At 42.7% G+C, this 18,480-nt stretch overlaps 1 protein-coding gene across 1 annotated transcript in view; it reads left to right on the plus strand.

Annotated features, from left to right (window-relative positions):
• The first annotated feature begins 5,666 nt into the window (after positions 1–5,666).
• The window catches only part of DPP6 (dipeptidyl peptidase like 6), a 2,152,278-nt gene continuing 2,139,464 nt past the window's right edge, over positions 5,667–18,480 (plus strand). Inside the window, exon 1 of the mRNA XM_086941474.1 lies at positions 5,667–6,096. Within this exon, the coding sequence (XP_086797600.1) occupies positions 6,034–6,096 (63 nt within the window). The 5' untranslated portion in view covers positions 5,667–6,033. The remainder of the gene's footprint in view (positions 6,097–18,480) is intronic.

Genomic DNA, 18,480 nt, shown 5'->3' on the forward strand with positions numbered 1-18,480 from the left:
ATTTTACCGGTGGACACGGTCCCCCCTGCCAAACAGATGGGCTTCACTCTTTGGCCTCTCTGGGACGAGATCCCAGAGATCTCACGCGCTCACGCGCTGACTTCTCAGATGCAATCGCATCTAAGGGGTGAGCGAGGGGAGGCAATGAGCCCGGTGGTGCAAGCCACCTTTCGTGACATCACTTCCTGTTGTGATGTCACTTCCGGTCACTTCCGGTGACAGCATCCCCCCACTTCTTATTTTAGGACTTGTGGCCTGCCTGAACGTAAGGCTTTCTGGGCTGGTTGAAACGTGCACTAGCTCAACCAACATGGCCATGGCAGCTGCCCTTAAGTATAGCCAGTGTGGAGATTTCTCTGAATGCCTTTAATGGAAACAAAATGCAGCACTGTCAAGTTTCCCAGTTCTAGGTGTCACTTACTGTCCAGTCCACTGTTTTTATGTGCAATCTAGAAGTTTAGTCTTCTCTATTCCATTATAATACATGGGATTCTGTAATTCCTGTATAAAATGTCAGTATCTAATTTCTTTATAATACATGGGATTCTGTAATACCTGTATGAAAAGCAGTCTAATTTCTTTATAATCGGCAATGTGTGACTCACCCAGTCGCTGATTACAAAGAAAAGATACCAGAACTCGACTATTATAAGTTATTACAGTCGAGCTCTGGCATCACAATGTCTGCTGCCAGCAGCTGAGGTGAAAAGCAGGACAGGTCGCGGAGCATAATTGAAGCAGCTGTTTAAAGCAATGAAAAGTGAACATTGCTTTTCTTTCTTCTGCTCTATTTTTTAGCTTACAATGACAAGCTGGGAGAACATATTTATTTTGGCACTCTTTAGATAGACAAAAGCTAGAATATTTTTGCATGTTTCTACACTTTCCAAATGAGTGCAGCTTTTTTTTTTACCTGTTTTGTAGTGAATTGTTTCTAATATCTGTTTGCAACAAATAGCTAACAGATTTGTGATGTGTTTTTGATTTTGTACTTAGAGGTTTTATTTTTATTCTTCATGTTTGCAAGTATACTTGCTCTTAAGTATAAAAGAGCTACGCACCAATGTTTAAGTGGGATATAGGAAAGGTGTGACCATGCATTATATGCGATAAAGTACCTCCTGGTGTACATGATAAGAATATTGCAACTCACCTTGGAATACCATATTCATAAGGAAATTCAGCCTTTGGACTTGTTTCTCTATATGGTTATGGAACTCCCCAGTGACTTGCAATATCCTTACAATGTTTGGTAGGGATACTTTATGCCTTCTGCAAAACTAGGTGTAGAAGAACTAATCGCCCATAGACCTGGTAAAACTAACAGCAATAGAAATGATATAATGGGGAGGAGATGTAGCCAAGCATCTTAAGCTGCTGCCTGTGGAACTGGCCAACATTCTGAGGTTCTGGGTATATCACTTAAACTCCCTGTGCCTAAAAAGTTAGTGCTTTATAAAATGGCAAAAGAATGTCCAGAAACTCCCTCTGTGAAATTTGATCTATATTAACTGCTTAAAGAAAAGTATCTTATTGTAAATTGATCAGTATTTTGCTTCTAAATTAAATTAAATGGAAGATGATAGGATTACATCTACCATAATACTGTGGGGCTCTCTTTTGGAAACTTTTCTCAAGGTAAAGCCAAAAGGTTTTCCCTATGGGAGGTAATATTTCCTGCTTCTAAATCAGGACTCAAAACGACAAACTCAATTCACACCATTCGTATATCTTGCATTTCATTGGATGGGAGAACACTTACCAGAAAGGAACACAAACGGTCTATTTTTTTTAAAAAAAGTATACAATTTTTTATAAATAAAAGCATATGAATTCCAAGTTAAAAACACAAATTACACAAGTAAAACCACCTAATGTGGATGTGGAGAATTTTTTTTGAAAAAGACACTACTATCTGTCTTAGATTATGTCATTTCGGGCCCTCGTTTGTCAACATTGGGGGAATAATATTCCTTTAGACCAGGTTATTTGTTGGCAACGCCGAATATGACTCGATGAAAATGCGTCGACGCGTTTCGGAAGCTTAAGTTGATAATGGCTTCCTTCTTCAGGACAGACTCTATATGTTTTCTCCACTGAATTGTATCATACCTAATGCACAAATAAAATATGGCTATTAGCTTCTGATTTTACAATTGCTATCTACACATGTTTAAATGTGATTTTATCAAGGTGGCTTAATCGAATTAGTCCTTGCATTGCCCATACTGAACTTAACCTTTACATATAAAAACATATATACTCAAATCTGTATGGAGACACACAATTCTCTATGAACGCAATTCTAGATGAAAGACAATTATCTATCAACAAGGGGCCTATTTCTAATCATAAAGGGCCTATGTATAATTACCAGTCCTTTGTATTGACACATTTCTCCAGATGCCAACATCTTAAACACCTCAAGTCAGCATAATATTGTTTCATATAACCATTTTACTTTTTTAAGGCAGGTAAGTTATATTGCACATATCATTTCTAAAACATATTAAAGATGCTGAAAAACCATACATATCCAATTTACTACCTATAGGTATTGACAAATTTCACATTTTTCTGGAAACATTGTGCTTTTCTCAAGGCACACACCTGTGAAAGGTTCTGAACTGCTTTGACTAAGTACTACCATATATATCAACATTTGCATTTTTCTCTGAATGCATATATATACATATATTCACTGAAAAAAACAAAGGTTAAATGGACGTCATATTTAGGTGAAAGGGTCAGCTAAAATATACTTTTTAAATGACCAATACAACAGATATTCAGCAGTTATAGTTATTTAAAGTAACCTTAACTTGTGCCCTAAAGTAACTATGGCAAGGGCGTGAGTTATAGTTACTTGATCCAGAGCAAATCCCCAGAGGTGTCACACTTGGTGTTGCAATGGATCCGCAGATCCAAAGACCCCCTAATTTGTTTTAGTTTGTCCCAGGCCCAGGGGGTTAGGGTTCTCTTACATTGCCCTTTTATAACTTTTTTTGTTTTCTTTTTTAGGACTTTGGGATCAAGTCCACAAGTCCTTAGATGTTGGTCGTAACTTTTCCTTCAGGTTGTAAACAGCCAATCACAGTGCCTGGTCAAACTCACAGATCCTCCTATTCATGAAATATACAAGGTTTTTAACCTTAATTTCTAAAAGAACTCCTGATTGGATTTACACCAAATCAAAAAAGCATGCTTCTGTGCCAAGATCTTGCTTTCTGCCAAATTTAGTACAATCCTGTTCAGTCGTTTTGGCTGTAGCTGTGTCTTATTTTCTTAATGAAAAATGAATGGGGCAATGCATTTTGGGACCCCCATATTTCTCAGTCTCCGCTTGAAGGATCACCCTGAAAATTTCCAGAAGGGAGCTGAGGTGGAAGAACCTTTTTATTAAAAAGTTACATGAAGATTTGTCACACAGTGGCAAAGCTATTATCGAACCAAATAATCATTTTCCAATGGAAACCTGGTCCTAACTATAACAGCCCAGTGGTGACTGCCCCAGGGTAATACATGTATGTCTGTGTGGGTTATATACCCCAGAAAGCTATTTGGTGAACTTTTAGATGTCATAAGCTATGGTTCATAGAAAGTGTAAAATAATCCTAAATAAAGTGGTATCATATTGCAATGTGGCAATTATAATGTTTACCTGTCTGTACTTATAAAATGCATAGAAAAGATAGCTTTTGAAGGTTCTCTAATGCCGTAAGCTCTGGTGACATGATAATATTAACCTCAAATGGCTTGTAAATGTCAGTAAATCTCCATGTTGTGTGTTTTTTCAACCAAACGAGTTTTGGCAATGCAAAATGAGTCTAGAAATTAGCACTACATATTGTTCTTGTACATTGTAATACACTATAATCATTTCAAGGCTTCACAAGTGTACACATTTGTGCCCGCTGGGTTCAGCCAATGCCAATTGCAATGTTCTTAATCTTACACTCCCCTTTCCATTTTGTATGATCAAAGCTTGTAAATTCCAGCCTGTCCAGTGGGCTCTAACACTTTGGGTCATTATGGATGCTTTCTTCAGCTGACCTTTCACCTACAAATCATTGTTTCCAGGTGTGTTCGTGTAATTAGTTTGATGAAAGGATACAGGAAAATAGTGCCCAGAATTTATTTTGTGATCACACAAATGTTTAGGTTTGGAAATGGTGACCTGGAAGGAGATGGTTACCCTGTTGTCCCTGATAAAGAATTTCCATAGGAAGCACTGTATGCAGTGGAACCAACATTATCTCAGGTATGTGACTTTCTATTATTGGAGAAGCTTAAAATAGCACCAGTTTTTTTTCAACACCTAACGAACATTCACACCGTATATTGATTTCTGCCTCTCCTGCATGCACAATCGTGGTCTTCTCGCACCTCTTCGTGGCCCACCAGACCGGAGCCAGGACTGACCCGTGCAAAGGGTGTCTCTTCGGTGTAGGGTTTCAGAATGCAAAGCAAAGACCAGGATTGAATGGTCTGTTCAAGCATGGACCTGAGAAACTTGAGAGCATTGCACAAATATATGTGCATATTGTGTCAATACCAGTTGCACCTTGCTTTGAATATCCATATGGAATCATTCAAGTTGGTATTCTTAACTATGTTGGCAGGTGGCAGACCATGTTAAATGGTGGTAATTTCCATTAGTAAGACAAGGGAACACACATGCAACTGTCCTGTAAAGACACCTAGGAACTCTTAACTGTCCTAGTTCGATAGGTATTTATCATGGTTATGTTTATTTTTCCATTCTGGGACTTATATTTCTGATTTCCTGATGGGTTAAAATAGGTCCAAAAATTCCAGAGTGCGTAGAAAATCTGAACTGGACGAGCCACTCATGCAGCGACCTTAGAAACTTGAAATCTGTCCCACCTTTTAAAGATCGATAATGCAGCATGTTTTCCAATCATATCAATGATTTTTCCCGGCAACAAAATATAGGTATTTGTCTGTGCAAACATTCTCCATACTTTTTATTGAGTGAACAAATACATATTCAGTTTGTTACACCTACCTCTAGTAACCGTTCTAAATATTACATTTTTTGTTTCAAAATCGATAATGGATACGTTGTGTATAAATATATTTTTCAATAGTAGTTTCAATAAAATGTACTTTATTTTAAAGTGAAATGCAGTCATAGTAAAATGTTCACTACTCTTCGTTCCAGTGCTCTCAAGTTTAGAAGTCCCTGAATAAATAGATCATTCATTCAAGATTGTTTGCATTCTGGGACAGGTAGTCCTCATTCTCCAATGGGACAAACAGTCCCAGAAAGAGCAGCACAAACCTGGAGGATGAGCATCTAACACTTGGGGAACTTGAGAGCTCTGCCTGCCATACTAGAGTAGAGATGTTTCTGAAAGCTAAAGCCTCAATGTATATAATGCCTATAGTCCAATGGAAAAATGTCCTAAACATATTAAAGAACTGCACGGATAAAGCTTTGCCTCGAGCACCAATAATCCCAATATTTCTTACAATATGATCATACACTTTGCTCAAACCAAGGAATGTGTAGCCTTTCTAATCGTTTTGTGGGTGGGGCTTCTTTCGGTCTCCTTTTCACAACTCGTTACACTCCTTTTTCTCAGCCAGACCTGGCAACACACAGCTACAGCAGCTGGAGCTGGTGCTGTGAGATATTTGAGGAGGTGGGTGGAGTCCCGAAAACAGTGAAGCTGTGAGGACACAGTCTGAGAGGGGATACCAATTATATTATCACACCGGCTGCTGCAGCCGCACTGAAGGTGGATCGGGGAAATAAAACAGTTCAGGATTTCACTTGGGCACCTTCCTACTTGCTGAAAAAAAACCTGCAGGAGAATCCCTGGCTCTCTCAACCGCTTGTGGACAGCAGGAATAACCAGGGACTGATAGGCAAAAAATACGGGAGTCGGTAGAGAGAGAGAGAGAGAGAGAGATCAGCAAGTCATGGGGAAGAAGGCACTGGGGGAACAGTGACTGCAACAACCCCCAGCCCCTGAAGAGTAACCGGGCGGGCTGCCACCAGCAAACATGAAGGCAGACATGAAGGAAAAGCCAATGATCAAAACGGCGAAAATGCAGGGCAACGTCATGGTGAGTGGTTTTTGGGGCATGAGGGGAGGGGTCCGAGAGTGTGTCACCTGCCACTGACCGAAGATGCGCCGGACGCCCAGTGTTGTCTAAGTGAGTGGCTATTTTTTATGTTTGATGTTCACAGTTTCAAGGAGAGTCAGGTGAAAATGGGTGGCAGTGCCGGGACGACTGGCTAGGGGTTGGTGCGCATGTGTTTCGGATGAAAAAGGATAGACCCGTGCCCGGATTTTGGGTGGGGGCACGCCCCAAACTAACAGTGCAGGTGGAAGGGCGTGGGATGCAAAAGCGCTGCAGCCCGCTCCATCAGCGCTTGCTTGCACGCACCTCGGCAATCAGGGAAACAATACTCCCACACACACACACACCTTTAAAAGCTGATGCGCTATGCAGTTTCTCGCGTCTTCCAGGCGCTTTCTGACACGCGCTGCGCTCCAGCCTCCTGACAGGCAAGGGACCTACCGCAAACCTTCAACTTTTGCGTCCAGGATGCAAACTGTCCTGAGCCGTCACTACTGCACGTGAAATAAGCCGTGCTGCTGCCTACTGATCAGTTCACTTCCGCCAAAACATTTTGCACGCGCTGGTTGATGCTTTTTTTTGTTTGGTTTTTATTCAATGTTGTGTTTTATTATGTTATGGAAAGTATTTCCTTATGTTTTTCCTTGCATTTCCCCGTTGCGTATATGTTTGTCCTTTCTATCTAGAAGTGGGGTGCTGCAATTTCAACTCCATGCATTTCACAGTTTCGTGTGGCCATGTGGGGGTTGTTACTCCAATACACAACCAAACGCTGGTGATTAAATACTGTGTTAAATTGTGGGAGCACGTGATCTGACAGCTTTGCTCTCGAGAGAAAATAAGGTGTTTGTGTGTTTTCTCACTCTGTTCTTAGCGGTGCCAGCCTGTGAATGAAGTCGAGTAGTTGGGCATACGCCGTTCACTAGTAAAAGCACTGTGATTGTTTGTTTTCATTTTTGCCTTCGTGTAATTTCCGAGACTTCATTTTAACTGGGCGGCAGTCTCTGAATTGAATGCGTGTATTTGCAGATGTGATGGCTTGACCAACATGCTCATCTGCTAACAAGCGCTGGTGTTTTTTATTTTTCTGAATGAGTTGTTCTGCTCTTAATCGCATGAAGGTTTGTGCTGCCAGGGAAGTAATCATTTCCCATGACTATATCAAGCAAAGTAGTGGGGTTGCCCACTTCGCCCACCGGGGGGATGATTCGTTTAAACACTAATCTGTGACAGAGTTTGTTTCTTGACAGTGGCACCATTTTGAACTTTTAAGCATCCTTCTTTTTTGTTTTTTGTGTGTATTTGTATTCTTTTAAACCAAAAGATGTGATTGAGGTGCCCAAAATGATACCCCTTCTTCCCTGTGCCCTCAAAATGCGACCTGTGGCCACTGAGATTGTCTTGAAAGTGCCAGTACTATGTGCTGTCGTTGGGCTACGTCACTGATCCACTAAGGCCTTTGGTCAAAGGGGGTACTGGGCAGTATGGGACCAGGGAAGGGGATGGACGAGGGGTTTGCAATACAGAACCCCCAGGGACACGAGCTGCACACCCTGTACTATAAATGCCGCTCATGCCCCTTCCGAGTCACTGTCCCCTTGATTAAATTTCCTGCAGGTGTTGAGATATGTTGTCCATTACTTTTGTAAATGAAGACAGTTGCTGGCACGGCCATTATTGATTATTGCCGAATGACTGATTAGTATGCATTTAGATTGGCAGGTGGAACATGCCACATGCATATATTAATTCCCTAAATTAAACACTTTAATAAAGGCTGTCACTCGTCTACCTCATTTGAGGCATCTTTTTCTGAAAGCGTCTTTTTGTGGTGAACCGCGCGATTCCGTGTTCGAAGAGTGAAACTGAATTTATTCAGTTCCTGTTATTTTTGTTGCCACGCTGACCAGACACTAAAATTATACATCATATTTAATGTTGTCTTACGTAGAGTAAGACCATTCTATTCAGAATGCAATGCTACAAAGAACTGACCAACACACATAGCGCGTTGCCTATATTTATCAAGTCCACTTTTCAAATTCACTTTTAGCAATATTTATCTGAAATGTAAAAGTTTGATGTTGAGCTAGTATCATCAATGTAGTTCTAAAACAACAATGAAGGTGTTGCAAAGTAAGAAGCGGTCCAAGGTGTGTTACTGAATAGTGTAGGCGCGAAACTGACTAATTGAAGAGTGGTTGACTTTAATAACGGGAACCAGTGAGATTTTGAAATTTTAAAAGTCCGCTTCACATTAAATAAAAATAATCCATATGAAGCCAACTGTATTCTTTGACCACATGTGTCAGCCTCTAGACAGAGGGGCCATTGTTTTCTAGATGGTCATTAGTGTGTTGGTCCATTGGCAAAACAGCTAAGTGCTCACTAGCAAAGGTGTAATATGCACTTCAAAGGTATCCTGTTAGAATCTGTATCCTAATGTAATCTGTTGTAACAGGTAGGACACAGGTAGAGTCCTACCATGTCTGACTGAATTGGTCATCTTTCTGAAGTCAATAGCATTGGTACTCTGAAGTTTTGTGGTAAGAGCTGCTTTTCCTAAAGCAGAAAAAGTCAATTCACTTTTGATCAGCATGGTTTAATTGGCTATTTCTATTGTTATTGTTGTGCTGGTTTTCAGCTACTTAGATAAAAAAAACAATCAAGCAAGGTGGGGAAGTGGGTCGTGCTGGGACACCACCAATGTTGAGATGAATGTGCAGAGGCCAAAACTTTTTTAGAAGCCTGCTACTATCAAATGATAAGTTTGCAGAATATTAAGGATGCCAAGTCTTCATTTCCCATTGTGCCTCTTTCTATCACCACTGTCCTCTTACTGTCTATCTCCCTCTTGCGGGTTCTTTTTCATCCATGTTTCCTGTCTTTGTCATCCTTCCCTTCTTTTTTTATTTCTCTCGCTTTGCCCGGGTGAAAGTCTGATGATGAAAATAAACCTTGGTCCCAGAAAATGAGTGTCCTTGCCAACCACCTGCTTATATTAAGCACTGGGCTTAGGGGGACATCTGCCATCATTGAGAGTCCTGTCTCTTTAAGGCAGCATGTATTGCTTTCTTATGAAACTAAGCTATATGTTATCTGCTTGCAGTTGAGCCCTTTGCTCATGAACACGGTGCAGGACAAAACAGAAGAGCAATTGCAGCACAACTAAGATTGACTCTTTCTAGGCCTGAACTGTTGGGGTCTGGTCACACCACCGGGCATGGGGACCTTTTATAGGCTCCAATCAGCAGCTGATCATTATCCTAAGGATCAACCTGACAGCATCACAAGTTATAAACACACAGATGATGGACGGAAGCAGAGCAAATCAAACATTTACCCCCAGTCATGAGATCTGGGTTAAATCCAATGTTCTTTAGCTCACTTCGCCACCCCAGTTTAGACCCAGCCTTATGCAAATCAGTCTTGACCCTGTGCCTCATAGGAACAGTCCAGACCAAACTGCCAAGCCAGGTCCTCCCTGGACTGGAAAAAAGCATCCTGGGACCTGTTTTGGGCCATCACCCCTCAGCAGCCAGTCTGTCTTAAATCTAGTGGCACAGTGAGCCCGGGACCCACGTCTGGGCATACTCGGTGCGCTTAGGGCAGAAAAGCAAAAGACACAGAGGATGGACGGAATGAAGAGCAAATCAAACATTCTTCCTCAGTCAATAGATCTGGGTTAAATCCATCATTCTTTTACTCACCATGCCACCCCAGTTTACACCCAGCCATATGCAAATCAGTCTTAACCCTGTGCCTCATGGGAACTGTCCAGACTGAATTGCCAAGCCAGGTCGCAAGATAGGTCTTCCAGGCCTTCTACATTGTTGGTGTTAGCCACCTGGAATCTACTTTCCATCTACCCAGCAAGATCTACCAGAAGTGATGGAAGATCTCTTCCGACAAGGCTTGATGCTGGGGATTTCCTTCTGAACCCATGACTCTTGAAGAGTACTTCCTGATGTTTTTTAGGACCCTGAAATCCTTAAAAATTCGCTAAGTGTTAGAACGACTTCAATCTTTCACTTAATTGGCATCTTGACAGCAAGGTTCATAGAGTGGAGCGGATAACACAATGGAAGCAATAGCAAGGAAGGAGCTGTTGGGCCAAAAGTCAGGTTTTGAAATAAAATGAATTTAAATTAAATTAAATTATAATTTGTAATGCACACTACTACCCAAGGGTGTCTAGGTGCGGCGGATATGAAAAAGAGGCTAACAGGAATGGAAAAGGCTGGTTGAGGGCCTCGTTCTAATTGTTAAACAGACAAGTTTTTAAAAGTTTGCAAAAAATGAGACAATTGTTTTCTTTCTTAAGGGCCAGAGTCAAATAATTCCACAGGCTGGCTGTGCTTGCCACAAAACATCTCCCCCCCCCCCCTCCCCTTCTCCCACCCAAGATACAGTTTTTACCCTTCGGGGTTACAAGATTAAAAGACAAAGCCGAACAAAGCTGCCTTTCTGGAACATACCTGTTGGACTTGGCCCTTTTGGCAGGTTCACCCCAAAACTTTTTGCATTTGCCTAGCCCGTTTCTGTAACCTGGTGTTGGTGATTTTAGGCTTCTGCGCACTTTTTCACTGTGGTCCAGTGTAAAGTGCTTGCGCTCTCTGTGTATGTGTGGTGAGACTGGCCTGCCCTCCCATAGGAATGCATGGGGAATATGTGTGTCCACAGTAGTTCCTGATGTGTGGGGAGTGCAGGTGCGAGTTTGGTATGTGCAAACTCGTGAGATTAAATGCTGCACGATGATGTGTGCAGATTTATGGTGTCTAGTGTGGAAGTGCCACTTCTAGAAGTTGGCATGTCTGTGCAGTAAATGTGAATTGACTGTCTGGCTTGTGATTGGCTGGAGCTGGTTGGTGTGCCTGGCTCCAGGAGTCAGGATTGGTCTGCCCTGGTGGTGAATGGAGAGATCTGCATGTTGATGGGAGGGAGGAGTGCACCTGGGACCTGAATAGGGTTGGGCCTTCCCTCCACAATGCTGGCTCCACCCCCTGTGGTGTGTCTGATGTCCCTGACCCACCCTGTGAATAGGCAGAGGGGCTGAGCAAAACAAAGTGCTCCAGAACCAGTTGCATCTGGTCAGCCACTTTCCTGCACCTTTGGAAACAAAGGGATTTTGTGTATAAAAGATGGGCTGTGACCCTATGATTTTGTTCTTGTTCCTGACTTGAATCTACCAGGGGCGTGCTGCTGTTGGGCCCAGGGGAAGGCTTGCCTCCCTGGGCTCTGCCCAGCCCCTGGATGCTTTGGAATCCTAACAGGGGGGCCTGTTGCTGGTGGGGCCCAGGAGGTACCGCCATGGGGGCTGCCTCCTTGCAGGAGTGCCCTGTGTGCTGGCCCCTGGCCCTACATTGCCCCCACCCTTTACTTCGACCTTTTACTTGTTGCTTTCCCTTTGCTAAGGTTCGAGGCAGTCTCCCAGCACCCTGGGAGCACTGTGCCCGCTGTCCTCTGGATTTCCCCAGGACAAGGAGCTGCGCAGCGCCGCGCCGCGCTGCTGTAAGCGCCACGCCGCCGAAGGAGAGAGAGGGAATCCCCAGATCAGGGATTCCCCCGAGATGGCGGGGACTTTGCAGGTGCCCACCCTGCTCGATGGCTGTTAGTTGTATATTTTACTTAGCAGGAGCCCACCCTGCTTGTTAGCCCGAGTTGGAGGGAGCCTACCCCTCGTTTCACAGTTGTGAACTTAATTAAATCTAGAGTGGGTGCACAACCCACGTTCTCACCACTGCGGCCCGAGCCGACAAAGGATTTCCCCCGGGCAGGGCTCAGCACAACCCGGAAGACATGCAAACCCTGGTTGGGACATGGGCGGGGCTTCCCGGACAGAAGGGAAGCCCGGCGAGAGAGGAAGCGGCTCGGAATTGAAGCAGTGGTAGTGCGGAGCTCCCGTGAGCTGGGGGAGCCCCGCAGGTATGGTGGCGGAGGGGGCCCGAGGCACATTTCCGGTGCCTGCCCCCACCGTACACGAAGAGGAGTGAGGAGGCGGCAGCGTGGAGCCTCGATAGCTCCTCCTGTGAAGCCCCGGTCCCGAGATGGGGGACCGGGTGTAAACATTGCACAAGAGGAAGGCAGTGTGGTGAGCAGGGCTCCCGGGACAGGGAGGGAGCCCCACTGGAAGCAGAGTACCGGCACAAGGAAGAGTCCCCCCAGCGCTGGAGCCCGGTAAGTGAGGGCTGGGCAGGGGGTATGGCAGTCTCATTCCCCGAGCGGCCCCGGATGGCAGAGGGCCGCTCTATCCCTAGGAGACAGTCTTTGTTAAAGGGCCCGCAATCCGCAAAATCCGCGAATTCTCGTGAATTTGCGGATTTTTTTTGTGTTCGCGCGGGTTTCTGCCAGTTCGCGAGGGTTTTGTACAATTTCGCAAAACGCGAACTTACCTGTCGGGTCGCAAGTTTCGCGAACTTGTTGTTTCTACGTGTCCAGCCTGTTTGGGACACTCTTCTTCATCACTGCCACTCTCTGTCACCACTGCCACTCTCTGACTACTCATGCCACCCTCTGGCCCACCCATGCCACCCTCTGTTTCATCACAGCACCCTCTGGTTGTCCAGTCAGTGTACATTATTGTGGCAACGCAAGCACACCTTCCCTGCCTCAAGTGACCTGAATTAATTTGGGGCTGATTAATGTGTCACAGAATATTTTTTTAGCTGGCACCTGCTTCCTTAGTGCTTCCTGATTAGTGATCTTTTGCACTTGCTAAGTGCTTTCATTGTTGCAAAATTAGTTACAACACCTGCCCTGCCCCAACTGACAATAATGAATTAGGGGCTGATTAATGGATTTGAACTTCCAGCCTGGCTCCTGCTTGTCTCCCTTAGCTGTAATTCAGGACCTTTTGTGGCATATGTGTAACTATTCTGAGGTTCAGAGCAGGGTCACATAATAGTTGCAACTGGCAACTGAACTCTGGAGGGGCCCCTCAGGAAGCACTACAGGAAATGGCTACTAATGATGAGCCTGAACTTTTGAACCTGGTAAGTAGTTTCAGTTTTGCTAAGATCGTATTTCTGCAATTTTGCGCTTATTCGCGGGGCGCGAAGTTGTACTGGGAAGCCGCGAACTCACGCGAACAGTGCGAGCAAGCCATGAAATCCGCTGCTCGCGGATTTGCGGATTTTGCGGGAGATTCGCGAATCTCGCGGATTGCGAATTTACCGAAAATCCGCAAAATCCGCGAGCGAAACGGATTTTCCGCCCATGCTTACTTTTTATTAGGATCTTCTATCATTGTAATTGTTGTTTGACCTTCTGCACATTCCTACCCCTTGCAGTGGATAGTGTCAGCCATTTTCTGTTCACTGTGCATGTGGAAAACATTAGTCTATCTTCCTGTGAATATGCTAATGTAGTAACATCCAGATAATGGTTCATCGTCTGCTCAGTTTGCATCCTTTGAATGGATATGAAGTTGGGGTAACTTACAACACATTATAAGGGCGAATCGATAAGCATAAGTGCTTTTAAAGTGAAGTTGTGCACCAGAAAATACCTGGTTTACCTTGTCTTATTGTCTACATTCAACAATAGAACATTAGTATGTTGTAGTAGTTGAACCTGCCGTAATGTACATAACAAAAGTGATAACCCATAATGTATGTGGACAGAAAATTGTATTCTCCAAGTTTCTAGAGATATGTATGTAATTTTGCTAAGCTGTTAACAATAAAAAGATTTTTTAAAAAAACAATAGAACATTAATGGCGCTAACAATGATCATGCTTTGGATCCCGTCAATTAAAGAAGGGTGATTGAGTCCGCAAGTTGGTCATCAGCTTTCCCTATGACAGAAATCTATAAAATGAGGCTCTATCAACTACATCTCCTTTACCTTCAGGTTTGGAAATGACCTCATAATAAGGCTTACGTGAGATTGCTCTTATTGCAACGCGATTCTCCAACTTCATCTTATGCAAAATGTGCAAAATGTTTTCCATTTTGCAAAATGCAAAATTTTTAATGATTCTTGGCCACCAGTGACTGGTTTGAGGAGAAAATATCTTGTTGAGAGACATTTTCTCCTTGAACCATCCTCCCGCTGGTATTGTTCGCAATGTTTCTATGTGCCATATACCACAGTGGTGTAAAGTTACTAGAGACACCGGTGGAATCTACATTGCAAAATGTTTGGAAATTTACACGTATTTCTTGCAACAAAGTCACAGGTTTCAGACACCCCAAAAAGGATTTCGGAGAGAGTAAAGCATATTGATTTTTATTAAGATGAGAAAACATTTTTACTGATGTTGTTGACTTGTCCTGCACAAATACACCCAACAGCCAGAGCTTCTTTATTCCTACCATGAAAACAACTTCAGCGAAAATAGCAAAAAGTGTTGAGGGGGCAGACGGATAGTGAACATTTATGATTCAAAACATGCCTCCCTAATAGCTAAATCATTACAATGAAAGCATGAATCATCTCTGACTTTTATATATTCTTTGGCAGTCGGAGCGAAGAAACGTTTCTGCGTCTGAAGACTTTATTTGCAAAAGCCTGGGAGGCGCTGGCTTCTTCAGAGCCCGATCCGCTCCGAAAGAGGCAATTGCGCGCGACCGTGTTGTAGCCATTTTCTCAATGGAAGATTACCTGCATGGTTGGCCAAAGGCCGCCTGGCGCACAAACCGCTTTGCAACACAGCAGAAAGCATCTAGCTAATTAAAGATGTGAACTGGTGAGATAATGCAAGAAATGTGTATAACCTGAAGGACACCGGATCAAAGTGAAGGATCCACTGATCCGTTTAAGCAGTGCTTAATTTAAGCCGGTGGTTTCCAGGGCTCAGCACCGTCACTTAATTATGAACACTGATGCTTTTCATGTGCACCACTTAAGGACGTATTCATTTATGGTAGGCACTGGGAGATAAAGTGATTTAACCAGAATCACAAGATGTTGAGACACAGCAAGACTTAAACCTTGTTCCCCAGCTCCGAAGTTGGCAGCTCTGGCCATTATGTCACAATCTCTCCCCACTTTCATGGTTAGTAGCTGGTCAGTTTCAGGCAGCACTAAAACGAGAAATAGGCTGGTGCAAGCTGCCCCCTGACAAGAGCCCCAGAACTTATTTTTATACAAATTAGCCACTGTTTTTAAGGTTCATAAAGTGAGCATCACTTAGATGGGAAATTGGATCACTGTCTGTTTACAGCACTGCAAGGTGCCAGTATCATTTAAGCGCAATTACAAAAAATACAATTTATCATAGTTGTGTATCATTTATTTGGGGATAGGGATAAAGAGTTGTTAGAAGGTTAACTGTGCTTCTTCAGTACTCAGTAGGATTGAAAACATAGATACTAGAACAGCAAATGATAGATTGGCCCACAGTAAGCCTCTTTTCTGCATGATTTGTTAGAACCCGTACTTGTAATATAAGTCTGGAATCCGGTTGCAAACTGTCTTTTGTGATTCTTCTAATGTCTGCAATTTAGTTCAGAATAAGATCTATCTGCTTTTATAAAACTGTTTTGCAGTGACTATTTTCAAAATGTATCACGTGGAAGACGCTCTATTCCATTGGTACATGTTTCAAGTACTTGCTCACTTCTCCACTTACTGGTTCTGTTGTAAAGGACTGAATATTATTTAAAGGAAATATTGTTTTAATGAGTATGCATATATTATGCAATTTTATTCAGTTTATTTATTTTTATATTTTGCAGTTTTTTTTATATAAATGCAACGAAACCGAAGGTATTGGAGCACTTTCACAAGGAGACATGCATTTTTGGTAGGCATGGGGATATTAAGTGATTTGCCCAGGATCACAAGATGTTGAGCCGCTGCCAGACTTGAACCCGGTTCCCCATCTCCAAAGTCGGCATCTCTGGCCTTTTCGCTTAGTTACCATGCATGATACACCTGTTGACGATCAGTCATCTCCTTCTTTGTTCAGTGAACCTATTTACCCAACTTTGTTCCATATCTCCACATACTCCTCAGCCCTTTTCTGTGCCTCTGTACAACCCCCCCCCCCTTTTTGTTCCACTTTATAATCCCACCCCTTTTTTCTACTTTATGGTCCCATTCTTTGCCTCTCTTTACTCATTCTTTCTCTTTGAAAGTTGGAGCTCTTTATTAGCCCCACTCTTTCCTAGGTTTACCATCAATGGTAATTTATAGACTTGTGCGAAATTCACGTAAATTCCTTTGCGGAAATTAAGTGAAATTCCCAAAAAATTACGCAAAATACCAATCTAGTATTTTGCAATATTTTTTAGTGTGAAATGTGTCCTCGCTCCAAATAGTGCAGAAGTGCAATTGACTCAAACAGCTAATCGGGTTAATTTCATTAATGTTGTTTTTGTGCTCCCACAATAAGTTTTTTATCGGAAGGACATCTCAATTAGGCAAGTGGAGTACTGGCATAATATTGGACATTTTGAATGCCAACTGTATAGTGAAATCCTAAAAATTATGTGAGATTATGCTGGTGTAATTGAAATTTCTCTGTGGGCTTATAATTTATTTTCATCCCGTTCCCCCACGTGCCCTCTTTCTCCTGATGCCTCATCTTTTTAATAAGTTATGCCGTATCTGTCCTGTAGTCTTTTCTCTATCTCGTCCCCTTTTTACTGGTTCTCATTTCACCCCTTTCCCGCCTCACCCTTTCGCCCTCCTTTACAGATCCGCAAAGCTCCAGATTTTCCCTTTTTTCCAACCTTCCATCCTCTTTTTCTCTTTGTGGCTCAAAGCTGTTTCTTAAAATATGATTCAGTGAACTCTTCCCAGCCTTGACATCTGCAGAACCTAGTGTTAAATCATTGACAGTATTACATGTCAATTTCCTTATCCTTACTATGATTTCATAATGTCTCTTTACAAGAAGTCACCTTCCAACCCTAGGTTGTCCTAACACACCTCATTGGCTGAGCTGTGCTTTCCAAAAATGTGAAATGAGTAAATGTAAGTTTCCTTTATTATCCATCATTTCAACTTAACTTTAATTGCATGATTCATTCACCTCTAGTCAGTTCAGGGTTATTTTGGGATTTTTTAATGTTTTCATTCAATTGATCATTTTCAAATTGTACCTGATAATGTTTGCAATCAAGGTGTAACATGGGAGGTAAGATAATAGAGGAAAATACAATGTATTAGAGAACCTGAGCACTGAACACAAACTAATCTGCCGATATCCCAATGAGTATGTTTTGAAGGATGCGGGAACACTGGTGGATTTCATATGAATCAAATACCCATTCTAATTCTTTGGGGACTTGAGCTACAGCGGCCTTAAGCATGTGCTACACTCTGTCCAAGGATCTATATGTAGTCTTATTTAATGCAAGTGTACAAGACAACCTTGATGTCTAAAGCAACCACTACAACAATGAAAGTGATCAAAACTGAAAAAGGATGGGTAAAATTTAAATGATTGAATTTTTCTCTACCACTGGTAGTTATTCTGAGCTGCATTCCAGTCCATTGCAATTTTTATCATCACTTTGTAGTTGGAGAAAATAACCAATCTGATGTTCGACAGCCTGAGCCTGGCTCCAGTAAGGGCAGTCTAGCTAATATCCCCTTTAAGGAAAAACACAACCAACCTCAGACCACCTTCAGCCTTCTTAGGCCTGATCTCTGATGTGTATCTATGGCTATGGGACCCCTGTCAGGATGTGCCCATCACACTGAGGGGTCGTCTACCTACGGAGACATACAGAAAAGCGGATGACATACGTAAATAACCTCAGCCACTTGTAATTATTTTGGACGATATTCCAGTCCATATTTGTTGCTCACGCTGCCACCGCAAGCAAACAATGATTTTACGTTTGGTTGTTCCCAGCCTGTAATTGCACAGAAGAGTAACGGACTGAATTCCAACCCATTGTGAGATTAATTCAACTATGCCCTTCCTCATTTTTTGCTTTTTAAGAGACTATGGTAACAGTAGCTGTGCTCCATGGAGTATGCCCATAGAAACATTTACAACCACACCGGAGGCACTTCGCAGTGCACTGTGGCCCCGTGTGGTCTAGTAGTCCAACAGCTCAGGCACTGACGCCCTCTGTTATCACACCGTAGTTAATGTTGACCTATCCAGTTTACTCCCTCTAAAATGTTTCTTTCTTTACGCTCTCCACATTACCCAGTACCCACACGCCGAAACTGACAGAGGGCGCTTCTGCTTCAACAGTTTTGAGGACAAGAAGGTTCCCTGCTGCCAAACACCAGTCAGAAAAGCTTTATTCAGCACAATTTGCCTGAGCCATAAAAGCACAAAATAATACAATAAATTATTACAGTATTGTTAAAAACATAAGTCTCCTAAAACCAAAATTCACACACTTCCAAGATAGTTAAAATACAACATAAAAAATAATAAAAAAGAATCTACAGAC

The sequence above is a fragment of the Lissotriton vulgaris genome, chromosome 10 (genome assembly GCF_964263255.1).
Source record: "Lissotriton vulgaris chromosome 10, aLisVul1.2, whole genome shotgun sequence".
In the NCBI taxonomy this organism is placed as follows: Eukaryota; Metazoa; Chordata; class Amphibia; order Caudata; family Salamandridae; genus Lissotriton; species Lissotriton vulgaris.